At 40.8% G+C, this 16,197-nt stretch overlaps 1 protein-coding gene across 4 annotated transcripts; it reads left to right on the top strand.

Moving 5' to 3' along the window:
* Window positions 1-359: 359 nt before the first annotated feature.
* LOC306889557 (uncharacterized protein) lies at window positions 360-12,848 on the top strand. 4 transcript variants are annotated; one of them, XM_079448633.1, is made up of 7 exons: window positions 360-518; window positions 1,072-1,195; window positions 1,809-1,915; window positions 4,573-4,844; window positions 9,491-9,558; window positions 10,546-10,736; window positions 11,058-12,848. In XM_079448633.1, exons 2-7 carry the CDS (start codon window positions 1,089-1,091, stop codon window positions 12,626-12,628), a joined length of 2,316 nt encoding a protein of 771 aa, XP_079304759.1. In that variant the 5' UTR covers window positions 360-518; window positions 1,072-1,088; the 3' UTR covers window positions 12,629-12,848. The 4 variants fall into 4 exon arrangements, with proteins under 4 accessions (XP_079304759.1, XP_079304756.1, XP_079304758.1 ...); XM_079448630.1 differs by lacking the exon at window positions 360-518 and adding an exon at window positions 692-763; XM_079448632.1 differs by lacking the exon at window positions 360-518 and adding an exon at window positions 716-810.
* Window positions 12,849-16,197: the final 3,349 nt, after the last annotated feature.

Below are 16,197 nucleotides of genomic sequence, written 5' to 3'. Positions count from 1 at the left end.
ACAACCTCTCGTCACGTGCTCTCATACAAACACAGGTGCGCATTAACCAGTGGGGAGGTGTTTACAGTTTTTTTCCTTCAGATAGCGACATATTGGATAAACCTTAACTTTCAGGGAGTGGAAAAAAGTCTCACTGCGTTTTCTCCTTTTGTGACCTAACAGCAGCTTAAAGTTACTTGTAAGTGAATAAATGAATTATTAAAAAACAGTGTGTACAAGCACCTGTCATTGTTACATGAACATTTGTCTGTCATTAGTATTTTATGTCTGACAACAGAAACGTAATAGTTCAAAGAACGCATGTACCTCACGATGACATCACAAACATGCTAATAGCACGTAATATCACCTTGCACCATAGGCAGGGTCTTACGCAGGATTCTGGAGGTCCAAAACGTTTATTTGTCACAACATTTCTTGATCTACATTTTAAAACGTTTGGAGTGCAAATTACTACCAGATTGAAACACAACCTTCCTTTCTTAAAAGATCATAATGCATTTGGGTTTTACATAGAGGTAAGAGATTTACAGCTGTCCCTTTAACTTTTTTGTGTAGCTACAGAAGTTGCAGACACCTAAAAATAGGTCAACTTAAAATAAACAGAATGAAAGAACGAGAATCAGTTTAAATGTGAATTATTTGCTGATCATATAGATGTTTTAATAGGCTAACCGCAACCTATAAACACACCTGAGTTAAAGCCACATGAACTAGCGGAAGTCTGGTGATGTTCTTGTCGCGTCGAACTGACATTAAACACGTAAATATGTTTTGATTACTGGATATTACAATCGGTCGTTTCCTCAGGTTAGTTGTTTAAATGAGACTGTAAACATGAATCTTAATATCACGAGAACATGTGCTGTTATATTGTTCAGGAGTTCAGAGGTTTGGGAATAGAACGCCTTAGACTTTAAACACTACTGAATAATGGATGAAATACTTACTGCTCTAATGAAACTCGACAGAAAGATAGATAGACTTGTACAATATCATTTAGGTGCTGTTTTTCTGCTTTCTTTCGAACTATTTGTTTCTCTTAAACTCCATCCACCTTCTACACTCCAGCCCAGTAGGGGGCGGGAATGCAACCAATAGTTGTTTGTCAACCGCTAAAAGAAGAAGAAGAAGCATCTCACACACACATAAGATGGTTTGTCAACCGCCATCAAACAAAAAGAATGAAAGTGAGGTAAGACTGCTTTACCTCAGTTTATTTGCTTGTGAAATGGGTTTCTTATTGTTTATTTCATATTTAACGTATCAAATGTGATAAATGACGTAACGTGATTTCATGTTTTAATCGTTTAATCAGTTCTAGTTAACAATATGTTATATGAAGTTGTGTTAGTGGGTTTGCTATTGTGCTACGGTGTGATGAATGCGCGTTGTCTAGGAGAGATGGCGATTAACTCGGATGTAAACAGTATGTTTGATTAGGTTTACTGTAATTAGTTAACGTCACCTGGGGCACGTCAAGCTCAAACCGGTGCGCATCCTTCTGTTTCCTGTGCAAGCAAAGCCCCTTAAGAAGGAAAAACCCCGTTTTAGCCAAAAACGCGTAACTGCTCATGCTAACGTCGGTGTTCTGACAAGTTATGCTTACCTATACAATTTTGCGACCACCATACAAAACAGTATTAGTCACCTCTCCCCCAACCCTTACACCTAAATGAACCCTCACCACCCCAATCACAACACGACGGTAGCAAAGAGGTTTTGTGTGTGACTGATACTTTACACGTGTGATCTGAGTTTGTAAACTTTGCTCTTGTATTCATTTCTTTGTCTTCTGTGTGTTAAAGGAGCAGTAGAAAGAGGGCGAGTGAAGATTCAGTCAGTGCAGGTGAACCGCTACAATCTGCACCACGTGACGCCAACATGGAGGACGAACACAAACAAGACTTTCTCTGTGAGACAAATATTACAAATTTTGTTTGTTGTATTATGTGTCACCATTGTCCTCGCTGCAAAGAGCTATTGGCTTTAAGATATTTAGGGCCAGATTGACTCCGGGTTCTCAAGTCTCACGCATTGGCCGTGAGACACACGCAATTCAACCAGTTCACACACCACACCGTGTGTTTCTCACGCCGAAAAGGCAATGCCGACCAAGTTGTCCTGCAAGCTTTATATATAACATTGTATACGAGGCGCAGGCACACAAAGTGAAGTTTCCTTCCTATCTCCACCACCGTACGTTCGTTACTAGGTAACCAACGATATCGCGCGGACACACGTCGTGATGGAGAAGGTAAGTTGGAAGAAAGCTCGTCTAACATTTTAGGCTAGAACATTTAAAATATAGCCCATCGTATACATATTGATGTAGTCAAAACATTATCTGTATACTAAGGGAAGTGTTAAAGGATATGGGAAGGAATTTTATTTAAAATTATATACTGAACCAATAGTCTTTCTAGTTATATAATGTAATTATTAAAGGCATCAAAATCTGCTACAAACACTTACAACACAAAACACATTTCATAAGCTGGAGTGTGTACTCTTGTGTACACACACACACTCCTTAATACTCTATTATGTCAATTTGTCCACAATGTCCCACCAGACTAGACACATTCAAAATGGGTTTTTGTTTTTGGACCAATTAGTTATATTTTTGTATATTTGTAGTGAAATATAACATTAAAGAGTAAATTTGATGTGATGAATTGCTCTGTCATTTATCAGATTTACCAATTGTTATAATTTCAATTTGTGCCGGTTAATTAGGGGGTCAGTTGTGGCTCGTTAAGTGCCGAATCAGGTTCACCATATTAAACACCTTGGACAGTGCTCCTCCACTGGAGATTTCTTTGGAACATACGTCAAATTGCACATTTTTCATTTCTTCTCAATGTCATAATAGTTCCACACTGGCCATGACATGACTGCGGCGTCCAATCATCTTGCACGTCATCACATGGTGACGTCACCAAATTGCGATCGGTTCGTGAGATCGGCAAAGTTACTTAGAACCGATCAAGTCATAAAATGTGATTTTCCACCGATGCCGATCGATTGGCGCATTCCTATTTTTTTCTGCTGTAAAGTTGCCCATTTTAACATTGGCACCAAAAGAGAGCAGTATCTCATTGGGCCCCGTTTCTAGCGGCCAGTTGATGAATAGCAGTTTAAGTCACTTCGTTGTAGGCTTCACAAGAGCGATCGGAAGGTTGCCACTTGGGTAAAACATGCAGCCGAGTGGGTGCTTAAAATAGGAGAAATAAAGAAACAAGTAATTATTTGCAGAATTGAATAGCAGTTGGACTTAATGGTGATCCATACGATTTACAAAGGAACCATGTGTCCTTGGACCCTGATATGTTGCACAGAATTGCAGTTTTGCCACTCAAGGGAGTGTTTTTGGCATGTTCAAGTAGGAAAGTGATGCCACGTGCATTTCCTCTATACATGGTAGATCTATAAGTTGGTAGATGCAAGCATGTCATGTCCTGCCTTCGTGGATAGGTCAGATTATCAGATTCAACTCTTTTAGCTACACACCACAACTTTTTCACCAAATGTGTCTCACTGGGTTCTGCAGACCATGAAAAGGGTTTACAGGATTTAATATACCACTCAAACACCTTGTCGCGATGATGGGTTTGCCACGCGTCCTATTTAGGTTGGTCTCAAACTGCAGTTGCATTTAGGAAAAGGGGCCATACAGAATGTTTCTCTTCCGCTAGAGGAGTCGTACTAGTATGGAAGCCCGTTTCCGCCAGGGTTGGGAATATTTTTTGAATTAGTATCTCATAATAATGACTTAAGTCAAAATAATGACTTAGTATCTCATAATAATGACTTAGTATCTCATAATAATGACTTAGTATCTCATAATATTGACTTAGTAAGTCAAAATAATGACTTAGTATCTCATAATAATGATTTAAGTATCTCAAAAGACTTTCTCATTATTATGAGATACTAATTCAAAAAATATTCCATATACTAGCGTCCATAGGGAACAATTACTTTTTCACTCGAGATGAACCTACGATTTTGGTCAACGTGAGTCAAATTAACCAAAGACTATCATACATCGAAAAGAGGAAAGGCTTCAGGCTGTATGCTTTATGCTACATTCACAAATATGTTAAAAAGACAAGTAAACTTTTGCACTTATTTGAGGCTTGATCACAAGGCACTCAACAATGCTCAGCTGTAGTACGTCATCACCCAGCGTGCATATAATCTATTACACTGTAACAAACGGACACTTAAAATAAAGTTGAACCCATAATTATAATAGTAATGAGGACGCTAATGCGGTTGCTTTGGATCTTATGCGCCGTCGCCAACAATTTTGTCTAAACAATTGTGTGTATTTGGGGGTTAGTTGTGACTTGGTGGTTAGAGCGTTGGGCTTGTGATCATAAGGTTGTTGGTTCAAGTCTCAGTGCCAGCAGGTCATGATTGAAGTGCCCTTGAGCAAGACACCTTACCCCTGATTGCTCTGCAGTAATGTGACACTGTGAAAAAAACTACTTGTAAGTTGCTTTGGATAAAAGCGTCTGCCAAATGAATAAATGTAAATGTATTTTTTGTTTTATATTTACACAGATTGTGAAGAGTGTCAGTCATTTTTCATCAGTGAATGTGATGTTCATGGTGCTCCATTGTTCATTCCTGACACCGTTGTGTCTGTGGGGGCTGCAGACCGGGCCAGACTTACCCTTCCTGCTGGACTTGAGGTTCGGACATCCGATATTCCCAACGCAGGACTCGGGGTGTTTAACCAGGGGAAGATTCTTCCAGTCGGAGCACATTTTGGCCCTTATGAGGCTGAACCAAGCAAAATGGAGGAAGCTGTCAGCAGTGGATACTCGTTTGTGGTGAGTCTGTTGTCTGAAAAAGCACTTACAGATTTAAAGCAGATGCAACACTTGCATCTCATGTTAATCTTGAGTACCTATAGAGTAGTATTGCATACTTTGTTTTTTCGAAGAGACTTTAGTTTGATCACAATTATAAAATATATAGACAGCTTTACAATTATTTACAAAAACAGACAACCTGAACTAAAGCCTGTCCGCACCCATTGCTAACAAAGCGATGTTAAACCTATACGAAGGTTGGGGGACTGTATAGAGCGCAAAAACACTACGTCATACATCGAAATAGTTTTTTGAAACGTTGACCTTGTCAAGCATAAGGCAGCACGTTTAACAGTTTTAAGACATCAGAATGCACAAAACACTGTGGCACCTCACCTTTAACCCTTTATAGGGCTCTCATTTAAATACTTTAGAATTTTTGTGACTTCAAAAATAATAATTTTTGAAGTCACAAAAATTCTAAAGTCTTGTAACAACCTCTACAAACACTCCAGGGTGACATTTTGACATTCTATGTTGAAAATCAAGTTCAATGAAGTTACCACAAAGAATATTGACATATATAAATTGTAAATATATAATATTAAGTCAAATATAGCACCAAGTAGTACTGGTGCCACTTATTTTAGCAGTAATAAGGCTCACAGTAAAAATAACTATATATAGATTTTTACAAGGGCTTGGAAAAAATAATTCACTACTGCAATTTAGTAACAGGCGGTTTTAAGATCAATGTCTTAATTCCAAAATCGATTTATATTCAATTGCTTCATTTAACTATTTGCTTCAATATAGCTTATGAGATGGAAGGCAAAATGTATTTGAGCATCATGTGAAAAACTTAACTGTAAAATCTAATTGGTTATCATTACTTAAAATTGCATGAAAACTTGAAAGTGATATCGATATGGTTGTTGTACTAAATAATAAAATCTTGTGCTAACAAACTTAATTATTATAATTCAGATACGAGTCCAAGTAACAAAGAAAAACTAGTTTTAAGTATTTGATCATTTCAATTGAAATCTACTGTGCATTAGGGCTGTGTATTGGCAGTGGTCTTGCGATACGACAAGGTCACTGTTATCTGCCTACCTACATTGCTGCACTACAAAGTGTACATTTAGTTTAACTAAATATTAAATTATTTTTTGTATGACACTAAATTAGCATTTAGAAAACGAACTACCCAAAAAATGATATTCCAACTGTTCTGATGGAAGGTGATTTATCTCATCTCTTCATGCATGTAGATGTGTGCAGGAAGAACAGTCACCGGTTCAAAATCAGTTTTTCCCTTCCAGCCAAGTTGTCGCAAGTTGTTCTTGCAGTTTCAAAAAATGCTCAGACAGGAGGGTCCAGGTGTCAAAAAGTTAACTTTATTTGCGAATGCCGAATCCCAAAGCATCTGAAGTTACAGTGTTTTCAAGCCCATAGTTATAGTAACATTTCTGACAGGGGGGCTTTTTCTTAACCAATCTAATACATCGCTGTTATCTAGGGATGCACCGAAATGAAAATTCTTGGCCGAAACCGAAAAAGAGGAAACCAAGGCTGAAAACCGAAACACCGAAATAAATTATGCCAATTATTAGTACCATGGCATTTATGGCTATGACCTTGTGCTAACTTTACTAAAATAAAGGCATTGCATAAATTAATATTAAAGTTTCAGAGAATAAATCAATTACAAATTATGCAAATTTGTATTTAGCACATTGCAACAATGCACAGTATAAAATAAAATTCAAACTTAAATGTTTAACTTGACTACTGTATGTAAATAGGGCCAATAAACATTTTTATCAAATAAAAAATATCTAGCAGAAATGTGGATACAATCTTAGTCTCATATATAGAAGCCTAAGAACAGAATAGACTTCCTATTATTTGAGGCACTTTCTTGCAGGATTTCACTGAACATATCAGACAACGAGGATGCATGTCCCTCATCTGGTGCAGAGAGACGAGTCTTTTTTTTCCTCCGCTATGATCTCCTTCTGCGCTTTGCGCTTCTCCGTCTGCACGCGGGTTCTCCACATACATCGCGGCCCGGGTCGCGATGACCTATTTGCGATGAATTGACGCGAATTGAGTTATCGTTACATTACTTGACATGAATTTCCACCAATAGATTTCCAGCTGTCAAATACGTTTTTACTTGTGGTTAGCCAATCATTGATCCTTTTTTTAAAAAACATATGGCTCATTGTATACACTGTTTCAACATTAAACTGAGAGTGTCACAAGTTAAATAGTCATAAGGCATGATTGTTCAAAATGAACAACATCATGAGTGTGTACACATATGATGTTCCTGCGGCTAAATAGTAATAATAAAAAGTCATGTGAGGATACTTTTTTAAATATCCTGCTGAAATTGGGAAAAATGGATCCCAACAGAACAAGACATATAGTGAGAGGCCGGGTCCTCTAATAGTTTTAATTTCTCAGGCCTCCTGTATGTACATAATGCTTCAATTCAAAGTAGAGTGATTTTAAATGCTGTTCTCTAAACCATAAGTGTAAGTAAATAATTAGTGAGTATAAAACATGTTTGATGAATGTAAATAAATGGTACTTGACCATGACTAAGTATACTGATCATAGCATTAAATCATTGTATAATCAACCTCATAATCTCATTCATTTTTGGTTAAATGTGGTTTCAAATCACCCAGATTATATCACTACTACATAGTTATTCTAGTTACATGTGTACTATTAAAATATGTATACATTGTTAATAACATTGTTGTTAACCACATATATATATATATATTTATACATATTCAATAGTTTTACACAGTGTATAACAATACTGAAAAGTACTGAAAATGTCCCAGAAATTACACAATACCAGCTAGAGGACCCCAACTCTCCAGAACGAAACCAAAAGACCATGCAGATCGACTTTGCACATATGTCCCCCTTGTAACATAACCCTAGCCATCCCATTGGTTGTGCTTCTATTGTATTATATCGTGGTCAAACGTTGGGTCATCCTAGGGGACCCTTGGCTTATCTCTCACAATTTAACCATATTGTGGACCAAATGTGAGTTTCTGAAATGGGAGATGATGTTTCCAGCGAGATCAGTTCCGACAGCTTTCAGGACCAGTTCCGCCAGCTCTAGATCTGCTTGTAAATACCACTTCCATCAGAAGCCCCACAGAATCAGTATGTGTAATTTCCTGAAGTACACTGCTTGCCAAGATGCATTCTGCCGGAGACAAGCTTCCATTGCGATTTCATCAATGGACTGTCCCATCAACCTCTTACCGATGAAGTCTATCCATTCTCCATCCCTGAGCAGAAAACCATGGAGGATCTCCAACAGGGATAGATCCACCTTTCTCTGCTCTTATGTTCCTGGCATCTTTCTGATGGATTTGTTGTTTTGAAATCTAACTATGATCTGTTTCACTTGCATGGAGATCTCCCTAAACCCCATGATATGGGTTCACAGCAACAGCTTCCAAATATAAACACCACAAGAAGAATCCACTCCAGACTTTTAAAATGATTCATTAGTGATAAAATAATTGAAGGAAAAGCCCACACCTGTGAATAAAACCGCTGTCACATGGCGGCTGCAGCACCACGGCTGTGATAACTGAAGCTGCCTTTAGGGGCCATTTTCAATAAGGAGGTTCAACCAACACCGAGTTAAAATAGATTGCGAAACTTTGAGGAGTTGGTTTCAGAACAGCTGATTTGAGTTAGTTCAGTTGACTCTGGGTAGGCTTACCTTGAGTTAAGCGCTTGCAACACAACTACTACAAGCCATGAACAATGGAGCTCCGATATGATGATTTACCATGGCAACGGCACAAAAAAAGCAATATGTTTGCAGAAAGCACTTGAGAGTGAGGCACACGTTCTGCTCTGCAGACAGTGGACTTACTGATGTGCTGAAATGACTTCAGTTTAAATTAATTAATGTACCAATAAAAAAGAAATTGATCTTTAATGAACGAAATAAAACAAATAATAAAAAAACATTGTTCTCACTCGCCATCGGTGCTCTAGTAATGCTATCCTGACGTCATGGTGTATATGACACCCGTAGGGCCTCAGACTCTCGTTCAAAGTCAGACTGTTTGCTGGTTCGAACCCTGTTCTGAGCAGATTTAAGTTCAATGGCTGCATGTCAAAAATGGATGTATATGTGTTTATAGATCTAATTCACTAAATCTTTTAAAAAAATGCTCAGGGAAATGACAAAATAAACTCTGGTCCTAAACTGCTCTCCAGAAATCAAAGTGCATCCCAATGAATGGATCCAGCCTCTTCATATACAGAATCCTCTATAAAAGCACATATGACATATTACTCACTGAGGTGGTCTCTGTGTGATCATAACATCTGCCATGAATGAATGAGGTACACTATTTGCGCTTTAAAAGGGCATTAGAGTAAATTTTCTATGGTTACTGGCTGCAAGTATAGGTTCTCTCTTTTAGAAAGGGGCTCGAGTTACCCCACTTTCTCGGGTTTGACATACCTCTCATTCTGAAACTGAAAACCCAACAAGAAACTCTTTTATTTTACTAAACATAATGTTTGTCATGGTCCTAAAATTTGAACTTAGAACTGACTGATATGATTGTTTTTGTTATTGTTAATTATTCATTTCACAGATATGCAAGAGTAAGGATTTGAATGAATATGTGGATGCCAAAAGAGAAACGCACTCTAACTGGATGAGGTAAGATTCTTATTATTATTACCTGTCTCTCGACCGCGTGCATATTAATCAAAAGCAACTGACACGGTCAAAACCTTTAGAAAGTAAATTCATGTTTTATGTGGTGCAGTCAGTGAATATTTTACCTGAATAACTGCTGGTTGCACTGCGCTTAAAAACAGGTTTCCTTTTCTCTGAGAAGGGTTCCGCTCATACAACTAACAAAACAATTTCACAGGATTTCCTGGAGATGTGCGTGTCACATTCTTTAATGGTCCACCTGGAAACAACACAGTCGAATGATCTAAGTAAGCTGTCGTGTTTTCAACGGTTGCAATAAAAATTCATTACGATCGACAAAATGCATCATTCTTAAAAGTATGCGAGGTTATAAATGTGTAATCATTGTGTTGTTGTTAGCTTTTGACACATTCATGAATGTACACCGGTCTGTAACTGCAGAAACACGTTTTGAAACCAGAACAAATCACAAGTTGATGTTATGTAGCTGCTAATTTAATTGTATTTTATTTGGTTAAAAGAACTGTTAATTAAAATAAGTGATGGAAAATAATAATTAACATTTATCCCCTAAAATATGATTATATTAAAATAAATGATCAGGTCTGGCAAATGATAATCAAAGAAGGCCGGTGGAAATAACTGCAGCTTTTTTGCAAAGGTACAAGAAAGAAGAGTGAGTGACAGGTCATATATGTGACAATTTTATACCAATATATAACCTGCAAGAGGTTGTAAAACTAAACAATAACAAAGAAATAAAACAACAAATAAAATGTTTCTTCACTTTTTTTTTGGTTTTATTGTCAGTATTGGGCTTGCAGTAGGGTTTATTTAGGTGTTGATGACCATGTTCCTCAGCCACCACCGAAGACCATTTTTCTCCCAGGTCTCAGGAGATATCAAATAAACAAATTTTATGTCAGGGATATTGACACACTGAGACTACGCTTGTTTTTAATACTTAGTTTTTTGTCTTTATCTCAGATATGTAAATTGTGCTCGCAGTCAAGAGGAACAAAATCTTGTGGCATTTCAGTATGAAGGAGCGATTCTTTACCGATGTTGCCAGCCAATCAAAACTGGAGAAGAATTGCTAGTCTGGTATGGAGAAGAGTATGCCAGAGATTTAGACATCACTTTTGACCACCTGTGGAACTCTAAATGCTCTGACAGAGGTATGAAAAACATACATTAGTTTGTGAAATATGGTGTTAGTTTAAGAATGGAAATATCTGATAATCTTTAGATGCCTCACATTTATTCAGGCACTCACAATGACATTGCAAAAGATACTCTTATTTTTCTGATTGTGGAGAGATTCAGAATCCCGATTCATAAACATCAACAATACCATTGATTGTTCTTTTTTTCTGTTAAAGTATTGACAACTTATGTAATGTTTTGCTTTGTTTTGTAATGTTGAATGACAAATTTTAGTTCATAATCCTTACTTAGAATATTTCTTATATCTAATATTTACTTATTTTCTTTTTTAGTGAATGTTTCATGTCCAGTGTTTTCCTGCTCTGTGTGTTCATTGTCATACACGGCTCAAACATATCTCCACAAACATATGAGAAGATGTCATCATGAGGAGTATGAAAAACTGCTGATATGTGGAGAGATTAAGAATGAGGAAATGGACGTCATACCCAAGACGACCTTGAAAACAGAACATTTATCTTCTGATAATCTCTGCTCTGCCGCTCCAAATGAACTAAAACACCAAGAAGGCAAGAAGAAAAATCACCATTGTGCAGATTGTGGGAAGAGTTTCTCTCGGTTATGTGATCTCCGCTTACACCAGAACACACACGGGGGTGAAAAGCTGTTTCACTGCTCACAGTGTAGTAAAAGCTTCTTTAGGTCAAGTAATCTTAAAAAACACCAGAAAACACACACAGGAGAGAAGCCGTTTCACTGCTCACAATGTGGAAAGAGTTTCACTCGGTCAGGCACTCTTACTATACATCTGCGTATCCACACAGGAGAGAAGCCGTATCATTGCTCAACGTGTGGAAAGAGTTTCTCTCGCTCAAATACTCTTAGTGACCATATGCAAACACATACAGGAGAGAAGCCGTATCCATGCTTACAGTGTGGGAAGGGTTTCTCTCAGTGCAGTGATCTCCGTGTTCACCAGCGTATACACACAGGAGAGAAGCCGTATCACTGCACACAGTGTGGGAAGAGTTTTGCTCGGTCAAGTGATCTTAATAGACATCAAGCAACACACACCGGAGAGAAGCCGTATCACTGCACAGAGTGTGGAAAGAGTTTCTCTCAGTCAAATACTCTTCGTCTACATCAGCAAACACACACAGGAGAGAAGCCGTATCCCTGCTTACAGTGTGGAAAGAGTTTCTCCCTGTTAAGTCGACTTACTAGACATCAGATAATACACAGCGGAGAGAAGCCGTTTCACTGCTCGCAGTGTGGAAAGAGTTTCTCTCTGTCAGGTCATCTTAGTCAACACCAGCGCACACACATAGTAGAGAAGCCTTATCACTGCACACAGTGTGGGAAAAGTTTCTCTCACTCAAGTTATCTTGCTGTACACCAGCGAACACACACAGGAGAGAAGCCTTATCACTGCAAACAGTGTGGAAAGAGTTTCTCTCGGTCAAAAGATTTCCGTGAACACCAGCGTATACACACAGGAGAGAAGCCATATCACTGCACAGAGTGTGGAAAGAGTTTCACTCGGTTAAAAGATTTCCGTGAACATCAGCGTATACACACAGGAGAGAAGCCTTATCACTGCACAGAGTGTGGAAAGAGTTTCTCTCGGTCCAAAGGTTTCCGTATACACCAGCGCACACACACAGGGGAGAAGCCATATCACTGCACACAATGTGGGATGAGTTTTGCTCAGTCAAATCGTCTTAATGAACACCAGAGAACACACACAGGAGAGAAGCCGTATCACTGCACACAATGTGGAAAAAGTTTCTATCGGTTAATTCACCTAAGTAGACACCAGCAAAAACACAAACAAGTCGTATCACTGCTTGAAGAAGAAACTGCTGTTACTATTCATGCAGGTGGCTTATCAAAACACAAATAAAATTGAGTCTTTCTCTACAAATTGTTTTATTGTTCTACATTTACATTTAGTCATTTAGCAGACGCTTTTATCCAAAGCGACTTACAGATGAGGAAACATTGGAAGCAATTATAACAACATAGGCAACAAAATACATAAGTGCATCAAACTAGTCCAATAAAGCCTAGCACAGTATACAAAGCTAAGAATAGTGAGGTTAGTAAGTGTTTTTTTAAGAAGGAAAGGGAAAAGAATTAGGATAAATCAATCAGCGAAGTGTTGACGGAAGAGATGTGTTTTTTAAAGATGGCAACCGAGTCTGCTGATCTTGTAGCAGCTGGTAGATCATTCCACCAATGTGGAACAGATCCAGAGAAGGTACGGGAGAGTGACCATTTTCCTTACTAAAAAAATGTAAAAAGGTTGTTCTACTAAAAAATCTTGGCTGGACTGAGGGTGAGTAAATAAACGGCAAATTTGGATTCTGGGGTGAACTATCACTTTAAGGGTTTATAAGTAGCAATATTTTGTAATCAATACTGAATTCAATTGGTAACCAGTGTAAACATTATTGGTGATCATATTTGCATGACATGGTAGGAACTCTAGCAGCTGCGTTCTTGACTGAAATATTTGTTTTAATGAGGTTTCGGGACCCTTCCTTGAACTGCCACCTTAACGTGGTGGAGGGGTTTGAGTACCCGAGTGACCCTAGGAGCTATGTTGTCGGGGGCTATATGCCCCTGGTAGGGTCTCCCAAGGCAAACAGGTCCTAGGCGACGGGTCAGACTAAGTGGTTCAAAAACCCCTTATGATGTTGAATATAACAAGGACCGTGACGTCGCCCGGTATGGCGCAACCGGGGCACCACCTTGAAGCCGGGGTCGGTGGTCGTATGCGAGCGCCTGGTGGCCGGGCCTTTCCCCACGGGGTCCGGCCGGGCTCAGCCCGAAGGAGCGACGTGGGGCCGCCTTCCCGTGGGCTCACCACGTGCGGGAGGGACCATAGGGGGTCGGTGCGTAGTGGATCGGGCAGCAGTCGGAGGAGAGTGCCTCGACAGCCCGATCCCTGGACACGGAAGCTAGCTCTAGGGACGTGGAACGTCACCTCGCTGGCGGGGAAGGAGCCTGAGATGGTGCGTGAGGTTGATAGGTTCCGACTAGAGATAGTCGGGATCACCTCTACGCATGGCTTGGGCTCTGGAACCAAACTCCTCGAGAGAGGATGGACACTTCATCACTCTGGAGTTGCCCATGGGGAGAGGCGGCGGGCTGGTGTGGGTCTGCTTATAGCCCCCCAGCTCTCCCGCCATGTGTTGGAGTTTACCCCGGTGAACGAGAGGGTCGTTTCCCTGCGCCTACGGGTCGGGGTTAGGTCTCTCACTGTTGTTTGTGCCTACGGGCCGAACGGCAGTCCAGAGTACCCGACCTTCTTGGAGTCTCTGGGAGGGGTGCTGGAAAGTACTCCGACTGGGGACTCCGTCGTCCTACTGGGGGACTTCAATGCCCATGTCGGCAACGACAGTGACACCTGGAGGGGCGTGATTGGGAGGAACGGCCCCCCTGATCTGAACCCGAGCGGTGTTCAGTTATTGGACTTCTGTGCTAGTCACAGTTTGTCTATAACGAACACCATGTTCAAGCACAAGGGTGTCCATCAGTGCACGTGGCACCAGGACACCCTAGGCCGCAGGTCGATGATTGACTTTGTGGTCGTTTCATCTGACCTGCGACCATATGTTTTGGACACTCGGATTAAGAGAGGGGCGGAGCTGTCAACTGATCACCACCTGGTGGTGAGTTGGATCCGATGGCAGGAGAGGAAGCTGGACAGACTCGTCAGACCCAAACGTACTGTAAGGGTCTGCTGGGAACGCCTGGCCGAGTCTCCTGTCAGAGAGATCTTTAACTCCCACCTCCGGCAGAGCTTCAACCAGATCCCGAGGGAGGCTGGAGACATTGAGTCCGAGTGGACCATGTTCTCTGCCTCCATTGTCGAAGCGGCCACTCGTAGCTGTGGCCGTAAAATCTCCGGTGCCTGTCGAGGCGGGAATCCCCGAACCCGGTGGTGGACATCGGAAGTAAGGGAAACCGTCAAGCTGAAGAAGGAGTCTTATCGGGCCTGGTTGGCTTGTGGGACTCCTGAGGCAGCTGACAGGTACCGGCAGGCCAAGCGGACTGCTGCCCGGGTGGTTGTGGAGGCAAAAACTCGGGCCTGGGAGGAGTTTGGTGAGGCCATGGAGAAGGACTATCGACTGGCCTCGAAGAGATTCTGGCAAACCGTCCTGCGCCTCAGGAGAGGGAAACAGTGCCCTACCAACGCTGTTTACAGTGGAGGTGGGAGGCTGTTGACCTCAACTGGGGATGTCGTCGGACGGTGGAAGGAGTACTTCGAGGATCTCCTCAATCCCACCGTCACGTCCTCCTTTGAGGAAGCAGAAGCTGAGGGCTCAGAGGTGGACTCGTCCATCACCCAAGCCAAAGTCACTGAGGTAGTCAAGAAACTCCTCAGTGGCAAGGCACCGGGGGTGGGATGAGATTCCCCCTGAGTACCTCAAGTCTCTGGATGTTGTGGGGCTGTCTTGGCTGACACGCCTCTGCAGCATCGCGTGGCGGTCTGGGACAGTGCCTCTGGGATGGCAGACCGGGGTGGTGGTCCCTCTTTTTAAGAAGGGGGACCGGAGGGTGTGTTCCAACTACAGGGGATCATACTTCTCAGCCTTCCCGGGAAAGTCTATGCTAGGGTACTGGAGAGGAGAATACGGCCGATAGTAGAACCTCGGATTCAGGAGGAACAGTGTGGTTTTCGTCCAGGCTGTGGAACGCTGGACCAGCTCTACACCCTCTACAGGGTGCTGGGGGGTTCATGGGAGTTTGCTCAACCAATCCACGTGTTTTGTAGATTTGGAGAAGGCATTCGACTGTGTCCCTCGTGGCATCCTGTGGAGGGTGCTTCGGGAGTATGGGGTTCAGTTCAATTCAATTTTATTTATATAGCGCTTTTCACAATTTGCATTGTTCCAAAGCAGCTTTACAGGGGAAAAATGAAAAACCCAAGAAAGGGTAAAACACGCTACATGGTGTTTTATAAAAATCCATTTATTCTAGTAAATAATATCGATGTAAATCTGATTTATATAGCATATTTGCATTAATTGAATGCTTGGCTGAAAAGATGCGTTTTTAATCTAGATTTAAATTGGCCGAGTGTGTCTGATCCTCGAATAATATCAGGAAGGCTATTCCAGAGTTTAGGTGCTACGTATGAGAAAGCTCGACCCCCTTTGGAGGATTTAGTTATTCTGGGTATTATCAAAAGTCCCGCTTGGACACATTTCTTAGGTGGAAAAAGGCTGTTTTTGTGACATTTGAGATGTGATTTTGAAATGACAGGTTGCTGTCTAATATAACGCCTAGATCTTTTACTGTATTTGTTGGAGTAACAGTACATCCTTCAATTTGCAGTTTATAATCAGAAATATTTGGTTTGCGTGTCTTTGGTCCGATAAGTAATATTTCTGTTTTATTAGAATTTAAAAGAAGGAAATTACAGGTCATCCAATGTTTTATATCTACAATGCACTCTGCCAA

Source organism: Barbatula barbatula (assembly GCF_947034865.1).
Source record: "Barbatula barbatula genome assembly, chromosome: 24".
NCBI lineage: Eukaryota > Metazoa > Chordata > Actinopteri > Cypriniformes > Nemacheilidae > Barbatula > Barbatula barbatula.
This window is presented reverse-complemented; position numbering and strand designations above follow the sequence as displayed.

What these genes read in the sequence shown, in the direction of transcription:
- LOC306889557 (XM_079448633.1), top strand. Translation starts at nt 1,089, where the DNA reads ATGCAACCAATAGTTGTTTGTCAACCGCTAAAAGAAGAAGAAGAAGCA. An exon ending in ACAAAAAGAATGAAAGTGAG is followed by an intron (nt 1,196 to 1,808) that starts GTAAGACTGCTT and finishes TGTGTGTTAAAG; the next exon opens with GAGCAGTAGAAAGAGGGCGA. An exon ending in GCAGTGGATACTCGTTTGTG is followed by an intron (nt 4,845 to 9,490) that starts GTGAGTCTGTTG and finishes TTCATTTCACAG; the next exon opens with ATATGCAAGAGTAAGGATTT.